Source organism: Chelmon rostratus, chromosome 21, assembly GCF_017976325.1.
Source record: "Chelmon rostratus isolate fCheRos1 chromosome 21, fCheRos1.pri, whole genome shotgun sequence".
NCBI classification, from domain to species: domain Eukaryota; kingdom Metazoa; phylum Chordata; class Actinopteri; order Chaetodontiformes; family Chaetodontidae; genus Chelmon; species Chelmon rostratus.
Window position 1 is genome coordinate 14,711,766 of NC_055678.1, and position 25,573 is coordinate 14,737,338.

At 42.6% G+C, this 25,573-nt stretch overlaps 4 protein-coding genes across 4 annotated transcripts in view; 3 read left to right on the plus strand and 1 right to left on the minus strand.

The window, feature by feature from the left end:
- The first annotated feature begins 169 nt into the window (after nucleotides 1-169).
- Nucleotides 170-2,751, plus strand: LOC121624499 (tubulin alpha-1C chain-like). The gene is made up of 4 exons (XM_041962184.1): nucleotides 170-264; nucleotides 1,132-1,354; nucleotides 1,459-1,607; nucleotides 1,698-2,751. The coding sequence occupies exons 1-4, from the start codon at nucleotides 262-264 to the stop codon at nucleotides 2,670-2,672; spliced, it is 1,350 nt and encodes a 449-aa protein (XP_041818118.1). The 5' UTR covers nucleotides 170-261; the 3' UTR covers nucleotides 2,673-2,751.
- Nucleotides 2,752-4,586: 1,835 nt separating this feature from the next.
- On the plus strand, nucleotides 4,587-8,436 carry crym (crystallin, mu). The gene is made up of 8 exons (XM_041962888.1): nucleotides 4,587-4,798; nucleotides 4,873-5,023; nucleotides 5,155-5,217; nucleotides 5,318-5,419; nucleotides 6,193-6,376; nucleotides 6,981-7,102; nucleotides 7,220-7,304; nucleotides 7,439-8,436. Exons 1-8 carry the CDS (start codon nucleotides 4,632-4,634, stop codon nucleotides 7,510-7,512), a joined length of 948 nt encoding a protein of 315 aa, XP_041818822.1. The 5' UTR covers nucleotides 4,587-4,631; the 3' UTR covers nucleotides 7,513-8,436.
- rac1a (Rac family small GTPase 1a) lies at nucleotides 8,196-13,856 on the minus strand. Its single transcript, XM_041962890.1, has 6 exons — nucleotides 13,551-13,856; nucleotides 11,855-11,926; nucleotides 11,459-11,576; nucleotides 10,950-11,012; nucleotides 10,259-10,418; nucleotides 8,196-9,764 (listed from the first exon to the last, which is right to left on the minus strand). Exons 1-6 carry the CDS (start codon nucleotides 13,583-13,585, stop codon nucleotides 9,634-9,636), a joined length of 579 nt encoding a protein of 192 aa, XP_041818824.1. The 5' UTR covers nucleotides 13,586-13,856; the 3' UTR covers nucleotides 8,196-9,633.
- A 9,940-nt stretch (nucleotides 13,857-23,796) lies between these two features.
- Nucleotides 23,797-25,573, plus strand: part of LOC121624410 (cytohesin-3-like) — a 31,174-nt gene continuing 29,397 nt past the window's right edge. The window contains exon 1 of the mRNA XM_041962020.1: nucleotides 23,797-23,948. Within this exon, the coding sequence (XP_041817954.1) occupies nucleotides 23,930-23,948 (19 nt within the window). The 5' untranslated portion in view covers nucleotides 23,797-23,929. The remainder of the gene's footprint in view (nucleotides 23,949-25,573) is intronic.

Sequence of the window (25,573 nt, forward strand, 5' to 3'; positions counted from 1 at the left end):
GTGATTGCCCCACTTTCCAGCAGCGCTCGTGGTAAATATGGCAGTTCATTTTAACCAATAGGATTCCCCCCATGTGATCCCCGAAACCAATCGGATTCAACAGCACATTCCCGCCGGGTCAGAGAGTATAAAAGCGCCCTGCCTAGCGAAAATCATCAGTTACTTCTTGCACAGGACTCATAAAGGCCAAGCGGTAAGAGCTAACTTAGCTAGTTCCTCTTCTTAATCTCAACCCCGACAGACTCCACAGCTTCAGGAAACATGGTGAGTATGAAAACATACCTTTTCTTCACTCTTCGTGTTGATTCAAGTAAATTAAAAGCGGCAGCGCAGTTAACCGTTATTAATTTAAATAAGCACCATTAACGGTCTACATTTGAGTGTTGTTTAAAATAAACGAGTAAAACGTTTGAGTTGAAAGACTGTTCACCGAACTCCACCTTCAGTGGGCCGTTTTAACTGCAACTTTGGTCATGTTAGTGTAAGTTAACTCGGCACAGCCCAAAATAAAGTTCAGTCTGAGCTGCCAATTTCAGGTTTTCGTGTCTGCGCATCGACCCAGTTGGCGGAGGTCAGTGTGCTTTCAGCCTGAAACATTGCTGTTTGAAGCGGCCTGGCCTTTATGAAACTGCAACCACAGGCTTTTCAAACCTATTCACTCAAAGTCCGCTGGGCCTTTTGAACTGAATCTTTCACGTTTTGTTGGCCCTCTGCTTTTGTCTGAAAGTCTTTAGCTAACGTTACGGTTGTGTTTGTTGTTCCACCACAGAAGTTTTTGCTCTCAGCACATGATGTTCTTCCTTAAGTGCACTGTATGCCTGAATAATCAGCCTCTTTGTGATATCTGTTTCTAAGGGGTTTTCTGTTCTGCAAATAACTGACGGTGCAACATGTCATCAGGTGACCTCAGTCATGATGATCTGGTTCTTTACAAAGAGCCTTTTTTTTAAAAAAAGAAAAGCCTCCTCCATAGATATTACATTAGCTGTAGAGAAGTTCTCACCATGTGATGAGTAGCCTTCAGCGTCAAATTAAGTTTGTTACAGATGTTACAAGAGCTTTTAAAGAGCTTTTCAGCCAGCCAAGTCTGTATTTTATAATTCCTAAACTTTCCCCCACCTCTTTCCACAGCGTGAGTGTATCTCAGTGCACGTGGGTCAGGCTGGTGTCCAGATTGGCAATGCCTGCTGGGAGCTTTATTGTCTGGAACATGGGATCCAGCCGGACGGCCAGATGCCCAGTGACAAGACCATCGGAGGAGGAGATGATTCCTTCAACACCTTCTTCAGTGAGACTGGAGCTGGAAAGCATGTCCCCAGAGCTGTTTTTGTGGACCTGGAGCCCACTGTCATTGGTAAACTCATGAAATACTAATAAATATTGAGGGTGGAGGGGAGATCTTTTTAAAAATCCCCCAGCCAGTCAAACCCGCCTATAATTTATGGTACTTCCCCTTAGATGAGGTGCGCACTGGGACCTACCGCCAGCTGTTCCACCCTGAGCAGCTGATCACTGGAAAGGAGGATGCTGCCAACAACTACGCCCGTGGTCACTACACCATCGGCAAAGAGATCATCGACCCAGTGCTGGACAGGATCCGCAAACTGGTGAGTACATTCAGAGCAGATTTTGGTCCTGAATATGAAATGAAAAGACAGAACTGTATTTGATCATTGTGTCTCCCTCTCTGTCCTCAGGCTGACCAGTGCACTGGCCTTCAGGGCTTCCTGGTTTTCCACAGCTTCGGAGGTGGCACCGGCTCTGGTTTCACCTCCCTGCTGATGGAGCGTCTGTCTGTGGACTACGGCAAGAAGTCCAAGTTAGAGTTCTCCATCTACCCAGCTCCACAGGTGTCCACCGCTGTGGTGGAGCCCTACAACTCCATCCTGACCACCCACACCACCCTGGAGCACTCTGACTGTGCCTTCATGGTGGACAACGAGGCCATCTACGATATCTGCCGTAGGAACCTCGACATCGAGCGTCCCACTTACACCAACCTGAACAGGTTGATCAGTCAGATTGTGTCCTCCATCACCGCTTCCCTTCGTTTTGATGGTGCCCTCAATGTTGATCTGACAGAGTTCCAGACTAACTTGGTGCCATATCCCCGTATCCACTTCCCTCTGGCCACCTATGCCCCTGTCATCTCTGCTGAGAAGGCTTACCATGAGCAATTAACGGTGTCAGAAATCACCAATGCCTGCTTTGAGCCAGCCAATCAGATGGTGAAATGCGACCCTCGCCACGGCAAGTACATGGCTTGTTGCCTTTTGTATCGTGGTGATGTGGTGCCCAAAGATGTAAATGCTGCCATTGCCACCATCAAGACCAAGCGCACCATCCAGTTTGTGGACTGGTGCCCCACTGGTTTCAAGGTTGGCATCAACTACCAGCCGCCCACTGTAGTTCCCGGTGGAGACCTGGCCAAGGTCCAGAGGGCTGTGTGCATGCTGAGCAACACCACTGCTATTGCAGAGGCCTGGGCTCGGCTTGACCACAAGTTTGATCTGATGTACGCCAAGCGTGCCTTTGTTCACTGGTATGTGGGTGAGGGTATGGAGGAGGGAGAGTTCTCCGAGGCCAGAGAGGACATGGCAGCTCTGGAGAAGGATTATGAGGAGGTTGGAACTGATAGTGTTGGAGAGGATGATGAAGGAGAGGAGTATTGAGCAGGCATGCATTCCTCTGTATTGATCTCTCATCTGTGTTTCTATTGATATGAAAAATAAAGTTTGTTCATTGACTGCAGTACTGTTTGCTTGAACACTTTTTCCATAGGGCAGAAGTACTATTTGAGAGCATTTAAAATAGAAGTGCAGAATCTTCTGTTTCTGTAGTTTAATGCTTAGGGCAGCTGCTATCTTGGGCGGTATCAAACTGGTTTGTGTAGTTTCAGATGGCATTAGTTTTAGGAATACCTTGCTGTAAAAAGGACAGCTCCATTACACTCCAAGCCACTGATAAACATCTTTAAATGACATATCTGCCTTAGATCAGTTGATATTAATTTGGTTCTCATTCAGATCTAAAATGTTCTGACTGTAGATGGTTGCTGCTCAGCTCACTTTAGTCACTTGGGGGCAGTGGAGTTAAACAGATGTTTGAGGTCCACACCAGGCTGAAATGACAAACCACTGTAAATTTCAAATTACCTGAACATTGCCTACCAAATGACTTTTACAACATCAGGTGTTACAGTGCACTACTTGCAGATCTTTTATCAATTGAAGGTGTACTTTATTCTTGACTTGGGAACTGCCTGGGAAGAACCGAGGCTCGACACTGGTCTGGTTTAAAATTAGGGTGTGGTATTCATATTGGCCCAAGTGAGGGATAGTGGGTGTCTCATGCTGGCCCACAGATGGTGTTTAGGAATATGTGACTGCTGTTTCTAGACTCCATTTCTTCTGAATAATGAATTGTATGAAAATCAGGGAATGAGTGTAGAAACTTTTAAACTAAAATTAGAAGAGAAACATAATAGAGGCAGAGTGGCAGAGTGATGAAGATGCATAAAGGAAACATGACACATTCAATAGCAATAGCAGTTTTCTTTATTGATCTGAGAAAAGTAAATGACTGGCATATGCTTAACATGAAGATTACATCCGTACCAAAATATGAAGTGTCAAATTCTATTAAATGTTTTGTGGATGCATCGAAATTCATGCATTTCTTCATGCATGTAATCTGTGAAATGTTGCTCAGCCTAAATGTGAATCATGCAGGTTATACAGCGGAGAACAGTCTAACAACATAATATGTAGGAGGTTTGATCTGAATCCTTGTAGAAGGGATTTGCTTTTGCTCTACTCACACGATCATAATGCCTGAAGAAAATAGCTGAATAGAATTCATAATCCAAGCATGTTATTGTAATGTAACAGCAGCGACGTCAGACATACAGAAAGCACACATACTCAAAGAGGTGGATCAGAGAAAAAAACATGCAAATATCTAAAATCTTGACCAGATACTGAACTAATATTTGAAAACTTGAAATAGTGTCTGGTAATATTTTGTCTATAAAGTCTCCAAAGTTGTTCATAATTGCTTGGATTAAAATAATTATACAGTGAATCCATATAGACACACGGGTGATACAATATACACATAAGTATATTACAAACAAATGGTACTGTAAGACTTTGGATAAAAGCTTAAAGATGAGGTTATGGTTTGAGGAAGAGTAAATTCAACACACTGATTTACAGAGAAACAACTTGAATTCAACATTTTACTGTGAAAACTCTCAAAAACAGATGTATAACAGGGATTTCTCTTGAATACAAATCCTTAAACTCCTGTTTTTTATGCCAGCATTATTCAACTGTAGGAAGGAAACAAGAAATATTTCAAAAATCATTTCATTCTCATTTCTAAAGAAAGCAAAATGGAGAGATTTCTCGGTAAATGGGGACCTCTGGTGGTGGTAGAGGGTGGAAGTGAAAGAAAGGCTGAGAGTACAAGAATTCATATCCAACATCGCTCACGTGCCTGTCATTCATCTAAGCCAAGAGTTCAACGAGCCTTTCTGCGGCTCTTGAACGCAACACGGACACTGGGCCGGACTTCGGACCAAACTTCAGCGTGGCTCACTCGCCTGACGCGCAGAGGCAGGAGTCACCATGGCTGGGCCTCCTGTTGTCATACGGGAGCATGAATTTGAGAGTCTGCTGCGCTACAGGGAGCTGGTCCCCCGTCTGGAGGCGGCTTTGGGGAAATTCTCCAGCCGGGACAGCGCCGAGGTGATCCAGCCAGTGCGCTCCACGGTGCCCCTGCAGAAACACAACGGGTAGGCCTCTGAACAAATGAAACATTAACAGTCTGTTGCCACTGCTGGCTGACGGCGCTCGGTCACTTTTACAGCTTCATGGGCTTGATGCCCACATACATGGAGAACGACGGAGTCCTGTGCACAAAGCTCGTGTGTTTCTACAAGAGGGAGGATGGCTCAACTTTGCCCGCCGTGCAAGCCACAGTGGTGCTGCTGGACCCGGAGCGTGGGAATGTAAAGGCTGTGAGTAAAGCTGATGCATGCATAATTCACTGACATATTAAAACATGCAGCATGTTGTCTTTAATAACGACACAGTCTGTCTAGACACTTTCAGCCTGTCATGCCAGCCATGACATGTGCCCAACCTGCAGGTTATGGATGGAGAGGTTATCACAGGCATGAGGACAGCTGCAGTCTCAGCCATCTCTGCTAAGGTACCGGCCCATTTTTTAAACACCCGCAGGCCTATGATCTTGCTCTCTTGTTCTACCTTTGACACTCTTGGCTCTGACCTGCTGTGTTTTTGTCACGCAGCTGCTGATGCGTCCTGAAGCAGAGGTGCTGGCCATCTTGGGGGCCGGCAAACAGGCCCGGAGCCATTATAACGCCTTCACGGAGATGTTTTCATTTCAAGAGGTGCAGTGACAAACACCTGTAGATGTATGAATAGGAAGTCTGAACAGAAGCCTGCAGTGGGGATTCCCATGTTTGTGGCTCAGTGTTTCCCAACACAACATAAAATTGTCAGGATGCTAAAGGATCTAACCCAGGCATGTCAAACCCATTCCATAAAGGGCCCTGTGGCTGCAGGTTTTTGTTTCAACCAAGGAGGAGCACACCAGGCCAACCAATCTACATCAAGGGTTCACTTAGTCATCAGCTGAAGACTGAGATCAGCTGATTAATTGATTCCAGCCTGGTGTGCTCCTCCTTGGTTGGAACAAAAACCTGCAGCCACACGGCCCTTTATGGAATCAGTTTGACATGCCTGAAATATGCACAGAGTGTTATTTATGTGCTTTGCATACTGTAGCGTAAAACATGGCCCCATTGCACGGACCAAGATGTCCACAAACTATTAGAGCTTCAACAATTAATCGATTAGTCGTCAGCCATCGAATGAATCTGCAATAATACAAAAGCTTCTTAAATATGAATATTTTCAGGTTTCTGCGCACCACCCAAACTGAATATGTTGACATCTGAGGAAGTCATCTTGGGCTTTGGGAAACATTGATCACCATTTTCTGACATTTTATTGACCAAACAACTAATCAATTGATTGAGAAAATTACATGAACAAAAACCATCAAGATTTTCCTTCTTTGGCTCAATTCACATTAAAGGTAGCACTTAAAAATAATACGCTTGGCTTAGATGAGAAAATTGATCCTGGATCCTCACCACAGGTGCGCGTGTGGAGCCGCTCCAGAGAGCGAGCGGAGGGCTTCTGCCGGTCCGTAAGCGGTCCGGTGACGGTATGTGCGTCAGTGGAGGAGGCGGTGAGGGGAGCGGATGCCATAGTGACGGTAACCAGATGTACAGAGCCAGTGCTCTTTGGTCAGTGGGTCAAACCGGGAGCCCATGTCGCAGGTGAGAAGAAAGAATTAACACACAGACAAGATTAAAGAGGAAATAGTTGAGTAAATAGTTTTAGGTCTGCATCTTACAAATAAGACAGAAAGTGAAGCGTTTAATACTCAGAGGAGAGACCTTTGGGTGGATTTTTATAATCTCAGGAACGCCTGGAGGGAATTTACATCTGACACAAACGTCCACTTGAACTCGAGGATGAAAGGTCAAAGGTCACTGTGACCTCACAAAACACGTTTTTGGCCAGAACTCAAGAATTCACACGCTAATTATGATTAACTGTCACACAAATGTCTCACACAATAAAATGACATTTTATACTCAAAAGGTAAAAGGTCAGCTTCAATGTGACATCATAATGTTCTGCGAAAACACTTTTCTGGCCATTATTCGACACCATCACTCAGGATCAGAGGGAGAGATTGAGACCAGCTTTCACATTTGCTCAGATACTGAATTGGTGACACTAATTTTGGGCGACCACCTTGAAACTGTGGTGATTGTAAAGATCTTCTGTGCTGCTGGGTAAAAAGGAAAAACAAAACAAAACGTTAACTGTGTCACCCTGAATATTTACCGCTGTTTCCCTCCTGTTGCTGAGCAGCAGTGGGAGCTTGCAGGCCAAACTGGCGGGAGCTGGACGACGTGTTGATGAAGGAGGCGGTGGTGTATGCTGACAGCAGGGAGGGAGCGATGGCTGAGTCCGGTGACGTCGTCCTCTCTGGGGTCGGTCTGCTGTTGTGCTTTCAGTCTGCCTCGATGAGGCGACTGAGGTGCGTGTAACTGGTTCCCTTTGCAGAATATGTGCAGAAACAAATGTGGTTGTGGATCTCTTGTTTGCAGGCTGAAGTGTTTGCAGAGCTTGGAGATGTTATTAATGGGACAAAACCTGCACACAGAGAGAAGACAACCGTGTTCAAATCCCTTGGTAAGCCCCACCTGATGTAGGCCTTGTCCATATCATGTGCAAAGTGCTTTATTTTTCCAGTTCAGTGCACAGACCGTACCAGACATTTCATCTTGTCACGGTGTAGCCATGACTTTTGTTTTTTACATGAACAGGGATGGGAGTTGAAGATGCAGTGTCAGCTGAGCTGGTATTTGACCGATGGAAAGCCAAAGCCAGCCAGCAATGAAGAGGCCCCCCTGTATTTCAATCCTGACCTCTCTGTTTGACCTTCATGGCACACAAGCTGATCAAGATCGAGGCAAAATAAAATAAGGACTGGAAATCGTGTCTTTCAGTCTAAATCAACGACTACTTCAGTTTATTCATCATGGGGGAAAACAATTAAAGCCACTGCTGTATAACCTGATAAACCTGCCAACAATATCTAACGCCAAAAGGGTTGCTTGATCAAACGTATGGTCAGTCAACAGAAAATTAATCAGCTATAACCCTGATAATCGGTTTAAGATATTTATCATGTACCTTTAAGTTGACAGAGACTACAGCCATGCGAGCAGCTCTGTGTGGCTGTGAGCACAGCGGTGCTTTGAGCTAAATGCTAATGTCAGTATGCTAACATGATTTTTATCAGGTGTGGTGTTCATGCTCAACCATCTTTAGTTTGAGATGTTAGAATAACATACTTACATTAAAGGCAGTGTGTTTACCTGGCACACTTACAACATTCATCATTTTAGTTTAGCATGTAAACATTCACTAATTAGCACAAAGTACAGCAGAGGCTGATGGGAGGCTTTTGATTTAGCTTTCCTTTGTTATAGTTATATGGTTGTTGGTCACATAAGATTATTTCCCTGTTATGTTTTTCACTGTTATGTGTTTGGACAGAAGATATAAAATACAACAGAGCATTTTCAATGAATTTATTTACTTTTCTTAAAAAAAAAAAAAAAATCAGCATATTACTATGTGAAAATGAAACCACATTTAGCAAGGAAGTAAATCTAAGTGTATTTCCACTGCACCATAGAAACACCGATAGAATGAGTTCAGATTTACAGTGGCTCACAAGGGCACTCATGTAATTTGATCACTGCTCATTTCAAAATAAAATGCATTTGCTAGTTACTTCTTATGGTTATATTGTACAACAAAGACATTAAAAATCAGATGCAATCTTTGAGTGCTAATTCACTGGCTCATAGACTTAAAACACAGTAATAGATCGGGTCAAAACGATGTGGTTGCACACCATCATGACAGCAATATGAACATCATATACTGAGAACAAAAGCCTGGATATCAAAAGCACTTTCTGAGCACTGACTTAAATGATGAAACAACCTTTACAGACAGATTGAGAATGAACCTTCTTCACTGCACCTTCACATGCCCGAGTCATAAAAATGCTGTGTGTGTTCACCTAACATATAGTGAGAAGAGAGCAATGGATTCATCTAGAAAGCTTTTAGGAACAAAACAAGATAATCATCTGTTAAAAGTCGAGCAGAGACAGTGTTTTAAATGTTACGTTAATTGAAGAGAGTAATTATTTATCTTAGCAGCTGCTACAACAATTATCATTCATGTAAGGATTCAACCGTTTGTACATGACAGCGTGATGGTATCTTGTACAGATTAAAACAAAATTAAAAGGAAGTAAAACATTTTAGTGTTCATGGATTGACTATGAAGTGATGACCGTTGACTGAGTTTTGGCAACACCTCAGTCTAGTCAGATGACACGTGTAAACAAAACGGTCGTCAACCACAGCTGATCAAAGACTGACAATGAAAAAAGAAGAAATTAGCTTCTAAAAAAACCTTCTTTTTCTCTTAAAGTAAAATTTCATCAAGGCAGCAGGAATCTCTTAGTGTGTAGGGGAAAGAGTGCAGTGCAGGACCTCCTCTAACGGAGTTAAATCTATGGTAATATCATGATAAAATCACGTTCAAGTGGTGTTTCTTCGGTGACAAATGACAACTGAATTCATGTTTTTTGTTTTTGTTTTTTTTAAAACCCTCCCTCGGTCTCCTGAATAAACAGAACCCAAAGCAAACCCGCCCACCCTCACGTTCCCCAAGGCCTTAGCAAAGTCACTTCATTCCTGTCAGTCTGAAAGGACTAAACAGATGTAAGCAACCACTCACCAGATCTGACAGAAAACCTTCAGCGCTGCTTACACCTGTGAAGTTCTTTCAGATGGAAGTCTGATCTACAAGAGCGTCAATGTAAGCAAGGACACAGGGGGTGAATACATATTTGGGGAACCCAGCCATCATCTTCTTCCCTCTGAGTAGGTGGGTTCTGAGGGCTACCATACTTTCTACTCCCTGTGATGCTCCTTTACAATATTCTGCACCTCCTCTTCTTCTTCTTGATGGGTGGGGGGCACAGGACGGCCCTGATGGCTTCGTCAAACACTGTCTTAAGGCCGCGCTGCGTCAAAGCTGAGCACTCCAGATACTTCACCGAGCCTGGTGGGAAAACGGAAAAGCAGAGAATGACGTTAGAAAACCCTCTTGTTTTTGTCTATATGGCAAAACAATAGTCCAAGTGCCAATGTTACCATCTAATTTTACAGTGCATCAAAATAATAATAATGGTAAACAAATTAAACATCATGTTGCTGTATGTGAGATATTTTAGTGATTGCAAGCCCTTAAATTTGACCCCTTTTGAAATTATCCAAGGATTGAGGACCTGCAGAAACGCTACAATAAATTCTAGCTGAAAAATGAGCATCAACATGAGTGTAGCCATCTAAACAAGTTTGGAATGTGTTCTTATTACAAAAATGTGACTGAAACTGTGGCCTCTGCTCTTTTTAGTAAGACTTAATAGCATAATTTATCTATGGGTTTACCAGAAACACTACTCACTAAAAAAGAGGCTCTTTCAATTCAAAACTTACCCAGACGTTAATATTATTTAAACATTTCATCTGTGTATCTGTTGTGTTATAACTTACTTATTTCTTTAGCCATGGCCAAGCCCTGAGGGTAGATAATGGGGGTGAGTTTCTTCTCCTTGAGCTTTTCTATTGTGTCCTTGTCATCTCTCAGGTCCAGCTTGGTGCCCACCAGGATGATGGGCGTGTTGGGGCAGTGGTGTCTCACCTCAGGGTACCACTAGGGGGGAAAGAGTCAGAGGTTGCAGGATACAGATGGACAGCAGGGCAGACAGTGTGGAATGTGGGTGGGTGGCTAAAAGAATGGATGTCTTTCTCAGTTTCCTGGTTCTTATCCAAATGCAACATGATGTGACCTTTGAGGAACTCAGGGGCAACAAGAAGAGACAAAACTTCCACCAACACTGAACAATTCTCAGTCCTGCTGTTAAAATATGTGACATCCAATCAAGTTATTTTACCAGCCAAACTCCAAATAATCACTATTACCTCTGAAGTACAAAATGCAGCATTTTTATCTTGACCATGAGATTATGGCTAGAACTAAAAATAAAGTTGCACCTACTTCCAGAATTGTGTTTAATGGCTGAAATCCCAGCTCAGGTTCTTCGTCAAAATCTAATAAACTATTCCTCCATCCAAGCTGATCTGACCGTGACATTTCATGAAACAGACTTAATATGTGCTACCTAATATTACCTTTCATGATAGAGGAAACAAACTACAGAGATAAAGAGCAGGTTGTTCTCACCTTGGCACGGACATTCTCAAAGGAGGCTGGACTGACTAGTGAAAAGCAAATCAGGAACACATCCTGAGGAGGGAAAATGGTAAATGTCAATAACATTAAAAACAGTTACAGAATTAATTTAACAGATGTTCAGACATGCACCTTCACATAACTAGATAAATCTAGACTCTATAGTTTAAATACAAAACTGACTCCCACTTTCAGCTCTCTGTGAGTCTGGCACAGAGGCCAGTTTGTTATAAGGACAAAGAGTGCAAACAAGAGTTCCCTTTCACTCCCACCAGCCGTCTTCCAGACAGTGTATAGGTACTGTGGATACAAGGCTCTACTCTGCTGACTGCAAAGACTCTGTCTTAAGCATTACGGGCCAGTGAATAACTCCAAATCAATGCTGGTAAAATGAAAACAGTGTTCATGCTAACATTGTCTGGCTGATACTAGTCTGTGTAAGGCAGTGGTCTGAAACCAGCAGTTGTTACTACTGCATATGAATGCAGATATAAACATACTGTCTGTGGGTAGGACAGGGGCCTGAGCCTGTCGTAGTCCTCCTGTCCTGCTGTATCCCACAGGCCCAGGTTCACTGGTTTCCCATCAACCATCACATTGGCAGAGTAGTTGTCAAAGCTGTAGAGAGAGGTGGAGATTAGGCTCCAAATGAAGCACCTTGTAATGTTCAATATAGTGAGGAGAGGAAGCTGTGGCTTTTAGTTTAACACATTTCGCAGAAAATCTGCCTATCAAAACATGGCCGTTATCTTTCCATCGCACTGGTGGTCTAAGTTCATCATCTAAACCTCGCCACACCTCTGTTTGCTGACCATCTCCATGTCACAGCTATTCATGAGGTGTGTGTGTGTGTGTGTGTGTGTGTGTGTGTGTGTGTGTGTGTGTGTGTTACTTACACTGTGGGGATGTACTCTCCAGGGAAGGCATTGGTAGTGTAGCTGATGAGCAGGCATGTTTTACCCACAGCCCTAGGATCAGAAAGGAGAGGGGCAAAGATTTGGCAGAGAAAATACAATGATGAGAACTGAAGCTTGCTGCTTGATTTATCCTCACAGCTTTGTTAATTTAAGTATTCCCCATCAAAATAATCCAACAAGTACAGTTTATAGCATACATGCAAGGCAAGACCAGTTTAACCTGAGTAGCCATCAGTGGAATTAAGATTTTTGTGATTTTTTTCTCAAAAGTAACCGTATGTCAGGACTGGGTTTCTCATATACAAATTTTAACCTATTAAAAGATGCAGGATGTGCACACAATAACAATAACACATTTGAAGAGAAGGTAAGTTTATGAAAACCACCAAAGCTTCAAAAAGAAAAGTTGTCCCAGACCACCAGCCAATAGACTGACCTACTATTTTACATGTGCTGCTGTCCTAGAATGCAGTTTCTCTCCATGGGATGAGAGAAACTTTAGCTGTTGATACAAAAAGCTAATGACAATACAGCAGAGGTGTGACTACATATTAAAATACAAATGTGTGAATGTCCATAGTTGAGCTGAAAAATGGTTTACAGTCTTAACTAAATCTGATCAGCTGTGAATCCGAAACAGTACTAACATCTGTCTGCATTACATTACATGCCAGAGGGCACAATTAAATCTCATCTAGAACTGTAAGAGGTCAAAACTACTGCCTGGAAATGATCACAAACTTGTCTCAAATAAAGCAACTGTCCTACTAATCAAAAATCAGTACATATCAAGATGTTCGAGGTCAGCCAAGTTCAGATGTCAACTGACTATTTCATTTAAACATTTGTATCGTTCAGTTTAGCTTTATGCAGGCAGCCTAATGCTCTATTTTTTTATTTAAGGATTTCTAATACTACTGATATATTTCAATTAATATCTAAATGTAAAAACATACATCAGAATGTAAAAATGGTGAAACTCTGCTAAAACACAGCTTTAACATAGTTTTACAATTTATTTATTTATTTTTTAAAAGAAATATATCAAGCAAAAATAGCAAACATTTGCTGGCTATAAATGTGAAAACCTTAGTATTTCTTCCTCTTTCATATCAACCCAAAAATGGACTGTGGGAGTGTGCTGTATATATAGGTCAGACTAAGTCATCAGCTAGTTTTAAACCTCATTCGGTTATATTGGAGTTATACTGGATTGGGTGGGACTTTGTTTCAATTGTGATATCCGGGATCATAGATCATCATCAAAGATTATAGAAATATTTTGTTCCAAGGCCATAAGTGGCTGTGTGGTTAATGAATAACGCTCACAGTCTTCAGAACATTTAAATGGCGAACAATCCAAAAAACTTGGATATAGGACGAGCTATAGCTGCCGACATGGCAGCTTGAGTCGTGTCTAATAAATGACATGCTGTGACCCATTCAGTCACACCTAACCCGAGCATGTCGATAAACCTGTCTGACCCAGCTGGATTGGAGAGCACAACAACAGCTGTCGCGCAACTTGGCATGTTATTTGAGGTTGTTAGCCGCTAGCCAACTGTTGGTAACTGGGTCAGCGACACCAACTATGCTAGCATTTAACTGCTACAGTATGAAACACAGTGGAAAATTGTAGAGGTCACAGTAGGGGTAAAAAGATAGTTTCACTCACCCGTCCCCCACTACCACACACTTAATGGCCTGCATCGGACGGCTCTCGCTAGCAACCCAGTCAACGTTACCGCAGCTCGAGCTCAGTTAGCTTAGCTAGCTAACGGCGGCTAAAACAAACCGGTCCGGCGTTGCCTTAAAAGTACAACGTAAACAAAGTGAGAGGGCCTCGAGCTTGCTCCGAAAAGTTGACAACGTTGTAGTTACAGATGCTACCCGTCTCGTCTCTCTTTCTCAGCAACACCCGGTGAAACCCTAAAGTTGTAATCCAGGCAGGCAACACCCAGGGAACAAAAACTCTAGAGTCAAGATTGAGGAAAAACACGCCCACAGTTTGGAAGCTGCGGCGCCGAGATCCCTGCAAGTCACATCCGGTCAGAGTAGGACGGTCAAACTCTGCCACCTACTGGCCATAGCTGCAACATGACACCTGCAGAGAGGAGGAACCAGTGTCAGATAAGTAGTGAGAGAAGAAATATTCTTATCCTTTACCGAAGTAAAAATTACAGTACAACTATGTAAGAATACTTAAAATGCATTCAAACATTACTTTTCAAAAAGTACACAAGTATTAACATCAAAGTGTACTTAAAGAATAAAAGGTAAAAGCAGTGGTGGGGGAAGTATTCAGATACTTTGCTCCAAGTAAAATACTAAGACCACACTGTAAAAGTAGTTTTACAAGTAAAATTGCTTACATAAAAATATGCATTAGGGAAATGTACTTATTTCTAGGTCTTATTATTAAGTATTAAAAGCAAAAGTACTTATTGCAGAGAAAGGTCCCCTGTCACATTTCTACCATAATATAGGCTAGCATTATATGTATAGATTATTATTCATGCTAAAGTGAGATTTTACTGTTGGTCTTGGTTGAGGTGGTGTCATTTGATTCTTTGGTTTTTGAACATTCAGAAAATAATGAGAAATGTTGTCACAATTACCCAGAGCCCAAAGTGACACCTTCACAATTCTGTGTTTTGTTGTACCAATAGCACAAAAGTAGAAATTATGAAAAATCCTGTCAATCGACCAATTGATTAATCAACTAATCGTTGCAGCTGTACTATATACTGTTCTGTAGATTAATTTATAACAAAACATATCCCATAAGATATTTGTATTCTATGTTATGTATGTAAAAATCTTAATTTGTAGAGTTACCGGAAACTAAAGATGTAAAAAGATAAATAAATAAATAAAGTAGTGGAGCAACAATATTTCCCTCTGAAATGTAGTGTAGCAGTAGACAGTGGTGTGAAAAGAAAAAAAACGTATGAGTACAAGTACATCAAATTTGTACTTGAGTTCAGTACTTGAATAAATGTACTTAGTTACATTCAACCACTGGGTAAAAGTACTTACTATGCAGTAGGACAGCTGTTGTTAGGGTTGCATAATTGCTGATTATGCATATATGTGTGAGAGGAATTTTTATGTTGCACCTTTGAAAAACAAAACCTTTAAATGATTCCATATGATTTCTATGATTGTTTTTACTTGCAGCCAAATATGGCTTCTGCTCATATTGATGCAGCTTTATCCATTTAAGCAGTATTATATCTTTATTTTGTTCTCCAGTATTTGTACATTCTGGTACTCTACTTTTACTAAAGTAGCAGATCTGAATACTTTATCCACAAATATATCTGTGGTTGTGTGTTCCTTTTTGCATGCGCTGAAAGAACAATCACTCTGCAGTTTTGCATGTGAACACTAGGGGACAGCATTTCACAATTTTACCGTAAAAACGACAGTTGATGATAATGTTCAAACCTTTATTGTCAACCAGAGGAAAATATAAAATGTTAAGATCCTAACAGACACACACATACATCCTTTCACTGTTTCTCTCATGCCTAGTAACCATCATCTTTGTGATGGTTTTATATCTACATCAATTGATCAGTGACTCCATGGCAACCACACAGTGTAGCATCAACTCTCTCTCACACACACACATACACAGTCATGTTTCCATCACTTCAGACAACAAGACATTGATTTACATTCATTTCCTGGAGACTTACCCTGACACAGCTTGCCTAACCGTAACCTTAGCCTTACCCCAACCCAAGTCTTCACCCCAAAATGTAATGATTTGTGTGACTTGTGACTTGTGCCCAAAAGGAAGGCCAGTCCCCACAATGTGAGTAATACATGTCCACACACAGTGAACACACTCACACACACACACACACACGGTGGAGACATGCACATTAGTAACCTTGACTCCGGATTATGTTATTGAGGGATTTTCCCAGCAAACAACACATTAATAGGATAAACGTTGCCATTAAATGGGGGGAGTAAAAGCAGAGGAGAGAGATTAATGAAGGATAAACAGGCCTGTCGCTGCACATCAGGGAGGCTGTAAAACACTGTGGAGTCACACTGCGGGACGTTAGGATCTCAAACTGAGAAAAAGACATTAAGAGGAAGACTGCTTCGAGGCTGTCTTCACACATCTCCAGAAAGAAAACATATTTTAGGATTTAGTATGTCTTGAATGAGTTTCAGAGATGCTGGGCTTTTCCAAAAGATTTGACATATTACACTGCTAGTTCGAAATTATCAGCCCTTCATCTACTGTATCTGTATTTGCTGGTGACTAGTTCCTTTACTCACTGCAGCATGTCCGTGTTTTGGCATCATCATTGTCCATCTTTCAACACAATATAGCTTAAATATGCAACATGTATGCTTAATGAAGTTAATGCAGATTTAAAAGAGCAGTTCAAACATTTTGGGAAATTATTAGCTTTCTCAGCAAGAGTCAGAAAAGATGGATGTAGCTGGAGCTAGTAGCTGGTTAGGTTAGCATAAAAACCGGAAACAGGGGAAAATAGCTCACCTAGCTCTGTGCAACAGTGAAGAAAACATATTAATCCGCACAGAAAACACTTTCTTAAACTAACATAATGTTAATTTGTGAGCTTTAGAGGTGCTGGAGGGTCCATTTTGTTACCTTTGGACAGAATTAGGCTAGCTGTTTGCCCTGTTTATGCTTAGCTAAGGTACCTGGTTGCTGGTTGTAGCTTCATATGTAGCGTGAGAGCGGTATTAATCTTCTCATCTAACTCTTGGCAAGAAAGTGAATAAGCATATTTCCCAAAATGTCAGACTATTCCTGTAATCGTTTTCATGCTGTGTTCGCATTATTCTTTTGTTCTCATGTATGTGGTTTCACTTCGCCGGACTTAGCTGAGGCAGATCAAAACTTGTGAGTCAAGCCTCTAATCCGACACTCAGTGACACTTGGATCCACTGGTGATCAGCAGGAAGAGATTCGTTATCAACAGAGTTATTTGATTCACTTCTAGATTGCTTTAGCGCGTAAAGAATGTTCACGCCTTTAACATCCCAATTTGAGGAGAAATGTGGGCGTTGTGTCACTGGGAGTTTTTCTGTCTTATCTCGCTACAACAACTGGTTTTGGAAGAAGGATTGGTGCAAGAGCTTCACATCAGAGGTGGGAGGAAAAGGGTTTTAACAAGCCAGAACAAATATTAAAGAGAACTTGTGGCTGGTGAGGCTTTGTTGTGCAGTGTCACGCTCGGCTCTCCCCCCGTGGCCCTCAGCTCACATGCATCTTCCTCCAAACTGCAGTTCGGAAAGTCATTTTATCGGCTCATTATGCTCAACCGTTAGCTCTCTAAATAATCACCGAGATTTAATGACCCCCGTCATGGTGCTCTCATTTGCATATGAGTCAGATTGACAGTCTGCAGGCAATCGACGCATAAATGTGCTCTGTGGCCCTCACAACAGGATGACATGGAGAGAGCCAACATTTTAAATGGAGTGAAAGCTAAAGGAGGAGAGTATTCACAGGTTATTCCCTGGATTTCATCATTTCACCGAGTGCATAAAGCAGATGGCTAAAATCAGCCGAGGCTTTGGCATTTGTGCTGCTGCTATCTCTGGTTCCCATATGATCAATATGAGCCTATATATCACGGTAATAAGATCCTGTAGATAACTAGCAACGCCATGAATCATTCAGTGGCTTGAATGACGGCGTCTGATGGATTTTCAGAGAATTCAATTGTAGAAGCGAGTGTGATTAGAGAAATGGCAAATGCTGGTCTGATAATAGAGTTTCAAACAGTTTTTTTTAATGTCACAGCTGCACCAAGGAATAATGTTTTGCCACCCATGAGGGCCTTTCTATCAAACTCACCCTCTCGCTACGCACACACGCTAATAAATTCACAAAAATACTCTGCAGCTGCACAACATGACAATTTCAAACAAACTCATTCTTTTTTGTTCTTTGAAAGCTGTGAACCGCCTCTAGCTGCTTATTTGGCGGCATGTGGAGCTGTGACAGATGGATGTACAGTTTACTTCAGGTTGTATTCAGGCTGCCCTGTGCAGTCAGTGACGGCGGATGCACGGCTTCCTAAAAATAAGTCCTCACTCTGCACTAACAGTGACACGCAGCATATAGAGCTTTAGTCATCAGATGAAAGGGCACTTCTGAGTCTTGTGTCCAGCCCCATCTATTCCTTTTTTCTGATGACAATCTGACAATCAGCCGTGAGTCATTTTTGCAATCCGAGCTGTTAGGTGAGTCACATGCTGCTGCTGTGGACGTGATGGGAAGTTTCCAGTCAAACAGCGGCACTTTGGTTCCAGTCGGACAGATGTCCCACGTGTTTCCTTTGTCCTCCCTCTCGTTTTCTGCGTGTTTCTCTTTCTCCAGTGTCTCTTCCGTTCTTCGCCGCCATCGCCTCTCTCAGCCGTTGTGAGAAAGGAAGTGTGTCACGTTACTTGTGTGTTTGCATTAGCAGGAATGTGTGTGGGTTTCACAGGATTCAGAAATTCCTCAGAAACTCAACAGAAATAAACTCTCCCCATGAGCTCCAGCTTTGACTGTGTGTTCATCCAACAGCGGACATTATTTCTGGGTTCTGTTTTCTGAAGGACCCTGAATTACCAGCGGCAGGCTTTCCTCAGTGACACGCGAGAGGGGATAAATCAAGTGTGGCTGACTCAGCCTAATTGCTAAACACAGTCCAGATAAATGCAGCATGTCATTTTGTTGCTTTAACTTGGACCAATATTTTACAAGCAGACAAATTGGAGAAGTGAGTAGACACTGAATCATCAGCGTGTCTCAATCAAAGTAAATAAGACTCTAATACAGCTGACTGAAACTCTGAGGCTGTATGGCTCAACATTAACCTCATTATAACAGCATGGGTCATGAAGCAGGTTACTCGCTTACAACGCTGCTGCCGTACAACTGCAGCCAAGAGATGCACTGGACGGATCCGGTCCACGCAGCACAGGGTCATTTCCTTGATGAGTGCAACAAAAGTTCAGGGCACGAAAATTCGGATGAGCTTGTTTAGAGGACAGGAAAGAAAAAGCCACACTGAAGAGGCTGTGCAGAAATCGTCCACACTGACAGGATGTATGTGGATTTAGGGGTTTCTGTTGTGTGTGTCTGGAAAAGAGCATGTACATTCTGATGAATTGGTGCAATGTGCCACATTTCCCAGAAAATCTGTCAACAACCACCAGAGACTAGAACTTGTTGCACGCTCTTGCCGTGGGGTATAATTTCAAGTGTGATAGTAACAGCGTGATGCTTTTCCCAGTGAAGATAAAGCGAGACGTCGCATATTCAGAAAGTGCATGTGTCATTTCTGTATTGCACTCTGGTCTATGTAGGCTGCTGTCATCAGAGAAACTGGCTTAGCAAACTGCAAAAATCTCAACTTGACATACGATTGTCTACATCTGGACACTTGTTCTCAGGGAAAGAAAATATTTTAGTAAATGGGAAATATTTGCCATTAAATTTGGCATTTGTGTTCCCCTCAGAATGAACTGTAAAAACTTTGGTGATGACCTGACTTTTCATCCGGTGCCATCATCAGGTCAAAATCATGGCTTGTCCAATACTTGGGTATTCCTGTTTGCCTCAGTTGTATTTTGTTTAGTGCTAATTAGCAACTGTTTGCATGCTAACACGCTAAACAAAGATGGTAAACATCATATCTGCTGAACATCAGCATTTTGACAATGTTAGGATTACATTAGCATTTAGACGCTGGCATGGTTGAAGACTCTTATTTCCTAGTAAAGATACTTTCTCAGAAAGTGCATGTCTTGTGGGTGCATTCCATTCTGGTTTATGGCGGCTCCAGACAATAGATGAGAAATTAGCACTGAAACTACAAAAAATTGCCTTAACATGATAATGCCTACATTTGGTGACTTACAAGGGGATAATGAACATCTCCCACCAAATGACAAAATACAATTCTGTGCACAATGCACTGTAAAAAATTAATAAAAATCATACCCTTACCTGATTATCACTGTCGCTCTCACATGTATGCATACAGAGTGTACAGTCTGTGCTGCTGTAATCAGACTGCAGCACATGCACATGGTCGTTTATGACCACTCACTAGGCCTCAAGGTCAGTCCATCCACTCCCTGGCCCTGCAGGGAGTGGATGGGATGTTTCAGTGGAACTGACATATGCTGCCTTGTAGGAACCCGCTTCCAGTGAAATATGGAGTGTGTCCATGCAATGTTTTTTACTGCTGCCTTGTAAATGGGGAAAAATAAATATAGCTGCTTTAAGTGCGGGCAGAATGATGCCAGACTGAGGCCAAGTTTTACGGGTCAAATATTTATCAAAGAGGCCGAGCCAAGCAAAGGCTGATTCTTGCATCTTCTGCTCTTTATTTTTAAACTCACTTGATGTTTGAGATGAGATATCCTCAGTTTGACTCTCTCTCTTGTTGGCACATGTTTTGGTTTATGTGGAAGACAGATGCTTCATTTCTAAATGCCCCAAACCCTGGTACTGTGCACATTGTGAACAGCAGACGAATTAACTCCGGAGTTTAATTGATTAGAGGGAAGTAATTGAATTGTAGGAGGCAGAGAGCTCGTGCTGGACTCCACCCTTTGGGCTTCACTGTAGCTGGAAATGGAGCCACTTCCTGTTCTGGTCGGGGCATCTGCACTTAACACAGGACTATTCCCAAAACTGACGGCATTCGCTTCCCTCACACAAAACCCCCTTTATTTCTGGTGTACTGTCAGAGAGATACACCGGCAGAAAAATTAGAAGAAAAGGAGAGTTAGTGATGAAGACGCCATCTGAAAACCACTGTGTGTGGTTCCTGGCTGCAGGCGGGCCCTTGAGGGTGTGTGAGGAGGAATTTATGGGAACAGGCCGCAAATTAATTGTAACTGCCGAGGCTGTGAAGTCACTATTTGTTTATGCCTAGAGCTTTTGAGGGGGAAAAACATGTAGGACCATTCATTTTCTTTTTTGGGAAAGAGCTTTACAGTTTGCCCTCATCCACTTGGAGTATAAAAATATTATTTTCTGGGAGAGAGCAGCGTTTGCAACAGTAACATGTGATCAGGTTATTAGACTGATGCTCTCTGAGCCTGAACTAATTGATGTTTAAAGGTGATTAAACCACGGCCACTCTTTGATCTTTAAAAATTTGACCGGTACAGGCTGATGAATTGAACCTACCACACTGTAGTATACTGTGTGTACTGGTATTCAAAAACTTTATGTATAGCATATGCAACTTCACAAGTTCTGTGTATTTTCAGTGTATTACATCACCAACAAAATTAGCAGTGATTGGAAATGTGTGTAAATTTAGTCTGTGATTTACTCTTTCCAGTAACTCTGAGGTCATTCCTGGTGTGTGAAACAATGGACACATGCAGCGGTACCAGTTGCATAACATTTTAAGCTTTGCATGAGCAAAAGGAAAAATCCAACACACTCAAACACTCACTGTATAATTCACAGCTACAGTCAGACTGGTTCTGCACGCTTAAGCATATGCGTACATGTTTAGATCGGCCGCTTGCAGGAAAAATGAACAGGCACGTCGAATTCAAAGAAGAAAATGGATGTACCGCACTGTAAAAAGTGAAAATTCAAGTTCAAATTCTACTCAGTGGAGTAAAAAAAATACACTATTTCCCTCTGAATTGTACTGGAGAAGAAGTATAAAGTATAATGCAATCATTAAATGAAAATACTCCAGTAAACTACAGGTACCTCAAATTCTTCTTTAGTACAGTACTTGAGAAAATGTACTTACATTCCACCACTGGCAGTGAAGTGACACACGTCATAATATCGTAAGGGTGGAGGAGGGAAGGCCGATCACATCACTTCCTTTTCTGTAACTTTCTTCCATTGTCCCCCTGTAGTGCTGCACAATGAGTCCTCAGTACAACTCCCTTCCTGAGCTCTGGACCACACGCTGGGTCCTGCCCTCATATTCCTCTCTGCAGTACATCACCGCTGGAGAAACCGGGATCTTCCCTGGAAAAGCCTCGGTGAGATGTGAGCTCACATGGGCAGGGACAGACAGGAAGTCCCAGAGCTGGAGTCCTTTCGCCACAAGCCTTCAGAGGTGTTGTCATGCCTACGTAACTGCTGAAGAAAGGTCAGAATCAGAGATGCTCCTTTAGAGTTTAACCTGAGGTGTTTCTAGGCAACAGAGTGGATCATAAATGAAGCAAATACTTCTGTGTAAATCAGTAATGCTTATTGCTTTACCTTCACATTATTGAGGGTTTAACCCCTAACTGAGCCCAAGGCGCCTGTCCTCTGGCCTTAAAGTGTAACTAAACACAAGCTGCAAGTCTTAGTGTTTTGTAGAGAGGAATCATCAAAATACACCATGCATCATTTAACCATCTAATGAAGGTTCTTTGGCCATTATTCCTAATTATAGTTATGTTTTACTCTGATCCCGAGGAAGGGCAACATTGCTAGAACAGAACCAGTTTGGGCTGACCTCATGAATGGTCAGACAAGCTGTAAATCAACCCTGAGTTTAACCCGGTGAAGCAAACTGAAAATGGACAGGGCAATAATTAACATTCACCTTAATGTTCAGGTTCCAAATAGGTTGATTAGATAAGGGTAAAACTGGGTATTTATTTATGACATGTTTACTTGCAGCATGTCCTGCAGGACTCTGACGTAACTAAACTCACCAATTACGACCCCCGGAATCTTAATTTCCTCTAAGTTCTTTTATATTTGTCCCTGATGGATAACAACATCCTCCCACAGGGTCATAGCTACTATTAAGAACAACCGGGACATTCCCTCAGTGTTATTTCTGGGAATTTGGGGGTATTAGCAACCTGGGGGCAGTGGCAGACTCTGGCTGTCTGAGGGACACGGTTGAAAAAAAAAAAAAAAAAAGGCACCAGCTGTATTAATAGTGAAAAAGTTCCAAACCTTTTTCTAGAATGTAGTGCAGCCTACATGGTACTTCATCACAGTTTCACCCCTAGAAAGGCACCCTAGAGGGCACTTCATGGTGTTTTCCCTTCCTGAAGGGCACCTCAGTGCACTTAATTGTGTTTTATCCAATGGGCGGATCCAGGGGTGGGGCCACTGGGGCACTGGCCCCAGCTGAACTGTGATTGACCTATGAAGTGCCCCTGTCCTGTCAATCATTGCTTGGCTCTTTACAGACAGGTAAATGTCACAAACTATGGCACCTCAAATAATTACTTGTACGTATAGTGATGCTGCGTTTATGTCACGTGGGACCGAAGTTAATAATGGGAAAGATTCCTGTGGTTATGACTTGGACGCAGCTTGGATGTTAATAACAACTGCATTTCTTGGCAGGAACTGTTAAATCCAACGTGATGAATGACCAGTGAGGTGTACACCGAGATAGGAAATCTGCATCAATGGTGGACATATACTTGGCCCCTCTGTGTGAAAAGTGGCCCCATTTCAGGCCCCTGATTTAGAAAAATACTAGATCCACCCCCGTTTTATCCACAGGAGGGGCACTCTGGAGGCACTGTATTGTGTTTTCTCCACTGGCAGGAAACCCTCTTTGCTTGGTATATGGTTGGAAGTTTATAGTCTCATCATATATTTAAGTTGAAGTACTTGTAGCGTGTGTGTGTGTGTATGCGTGTGTAGGTGTGGGGGTGTTGTTTGCGGGGGCGGGGCTTGATGACGTCGCCGTGGTTGCAGTGTAGCTGAATGCAGACGGAGCAGCTGAGGATGGAGCAGAGAGGGACAAGCGCCGCCGCTGCCTCACGTCGCGGTCAGACACGGCTAAATTAACCCGTCTTCAGTGAAGGACGCCCGCTTCACCTAGCACCAGACCCTCGGCTTCTCCCTCTCTGTTTTTTTTTCCATTCATTTCGCCGCTGACATCTTCGCAGGAGTCCACTTAACCCGTCTGTGTGTCAACACACCGGCTTCGCCTGCTTGTCAGCGCGGAAAGCAGAGACAATTCTGCTGAAAAACAGTGAAAAAAGAGACATTTTCCGCGAGGTTTCAGCCGGACACACCTTCTGCCGGACTGCCCGGTCCCCGCTTCAGTCGATATGGATGAAGACAATCATGGTAAGGCTGTTGTTCCCCTCCGCACACTGGTTCCCTCTCCCCCCCTCAGCCCGGGCGCACGGATGGATGGACGGCGTGGATGGATGTGTTTGAGTCAGGGGACACGGAGGTATTTCAGAACCAGGATGTTGTGGGCTGTTGTAGTTTGTTTTTGCAGACCCTCCTAGAAAAACAACCAGAGTGGGTTGTCGTGATTTACAACCTGACAACGAAGGAGCATTTGTCAGAAACACAGAGCAGTGAGGAAGAGTCTGGCTGCTCCTGTGCAGAAACACGTTTAGGACTCATGGTATCAGAAAAGCCAGAAACACTGCAGTTTTATCATGCATGCACCTATTTCCATCTGTCTGATGTCTTGCTGTGAGGCTTTGAAGTTGCTGTCACTGTGTCGGCGTTTGAAGCCTCTAAACTGGTGGGGATTGATAAGATATGTGACTGGCAGCCATCCATGTGGAGGATGGAGCTAAGGTGGGACCTACACCCTTTGACAAAAATATAGAAAATAAAGAAAAAGCCCCTCAGTGATGTTTGAGCTCTGTAGTGATGCCACAGGGGATTAATGCACTATAAATTATGGCGAGGACACTTTTTTTTATCACAAATGCTGCAAATCATGCAAAATCTAGTATGTGCAATACATGGACTAGTATAGATGCTGACTTTAAATGCATTAATAGTGTAGACAACAGGAATATAAAGAGAGGAAGTGCCTATAAGGACAACAAGGAAGCTAATAAAATGATTGAATTGCATATAGAAGCTAACTAACATTGGGCTATAATAAACCAAAGGTAAAAAATAAACTAAACTGATAGCATTTAGTGGCACAGACCTGATGTGTGATTTAGTGATAAAGCTGAATGAGCTGAACCTATGCAGCTGCATGCCTGACCTGCCCCCTGCTCGCATGGGGGCTGCATCTCCTGGTCTCCTATCAGCTATGGGATAGTGCCGAAACACACATGCAGTTTGCCTCTGAGCAGATAATCCAAACTGCACCGTGGGCTGAGGGCCTTCAAGCCAGTGTGGTGTAAACAAACGGCTACAGCCTGATAACAGTTTGTCGGTTAAACTGTTAGAGATTAGCAGGGCCAGGGGAGAGCCTCATCTGGACTCTCACTTCTTTTCCCCACGTTATTCTCCAGTCTGACCAGTCTGAGCTTTGCTCTCAATTTGAATGGAAGTGGGAACGTGACAGTTTGACCTATTTCACTGATCTTGATGTAGTTACAGAGCCTTCTCCTTAAGTAGGAATAGCCTTCATTAATAATACTCTTCTTGTCCTTATATTGATATGTACATTTTCATTATATTTCGGGGGATTTCCATAAACCTTGCTGTGTATATTCATGGTCCCCAGAGGATTTTGGTGACCCCTCACATTTCCATTAGTGCCAACTTTGAGCAGAAATTGTACAAAAATGTATTAAAGTCTGATGGACAATTTCAGTGAAATTAACAGCATATTCACGACCCAGGGGCGAAGAACCCTTCATATATCTGACACTTTATTAGCTTTACATAAAAAAAGGCAGCTTTGCACAAACAACATCTAATTCATCTTGTTGTGTGTTTTAAGGGGAGAGGTTTTAGCGTGTCATCGTGGTCTAGATGTTCTTTGTCTG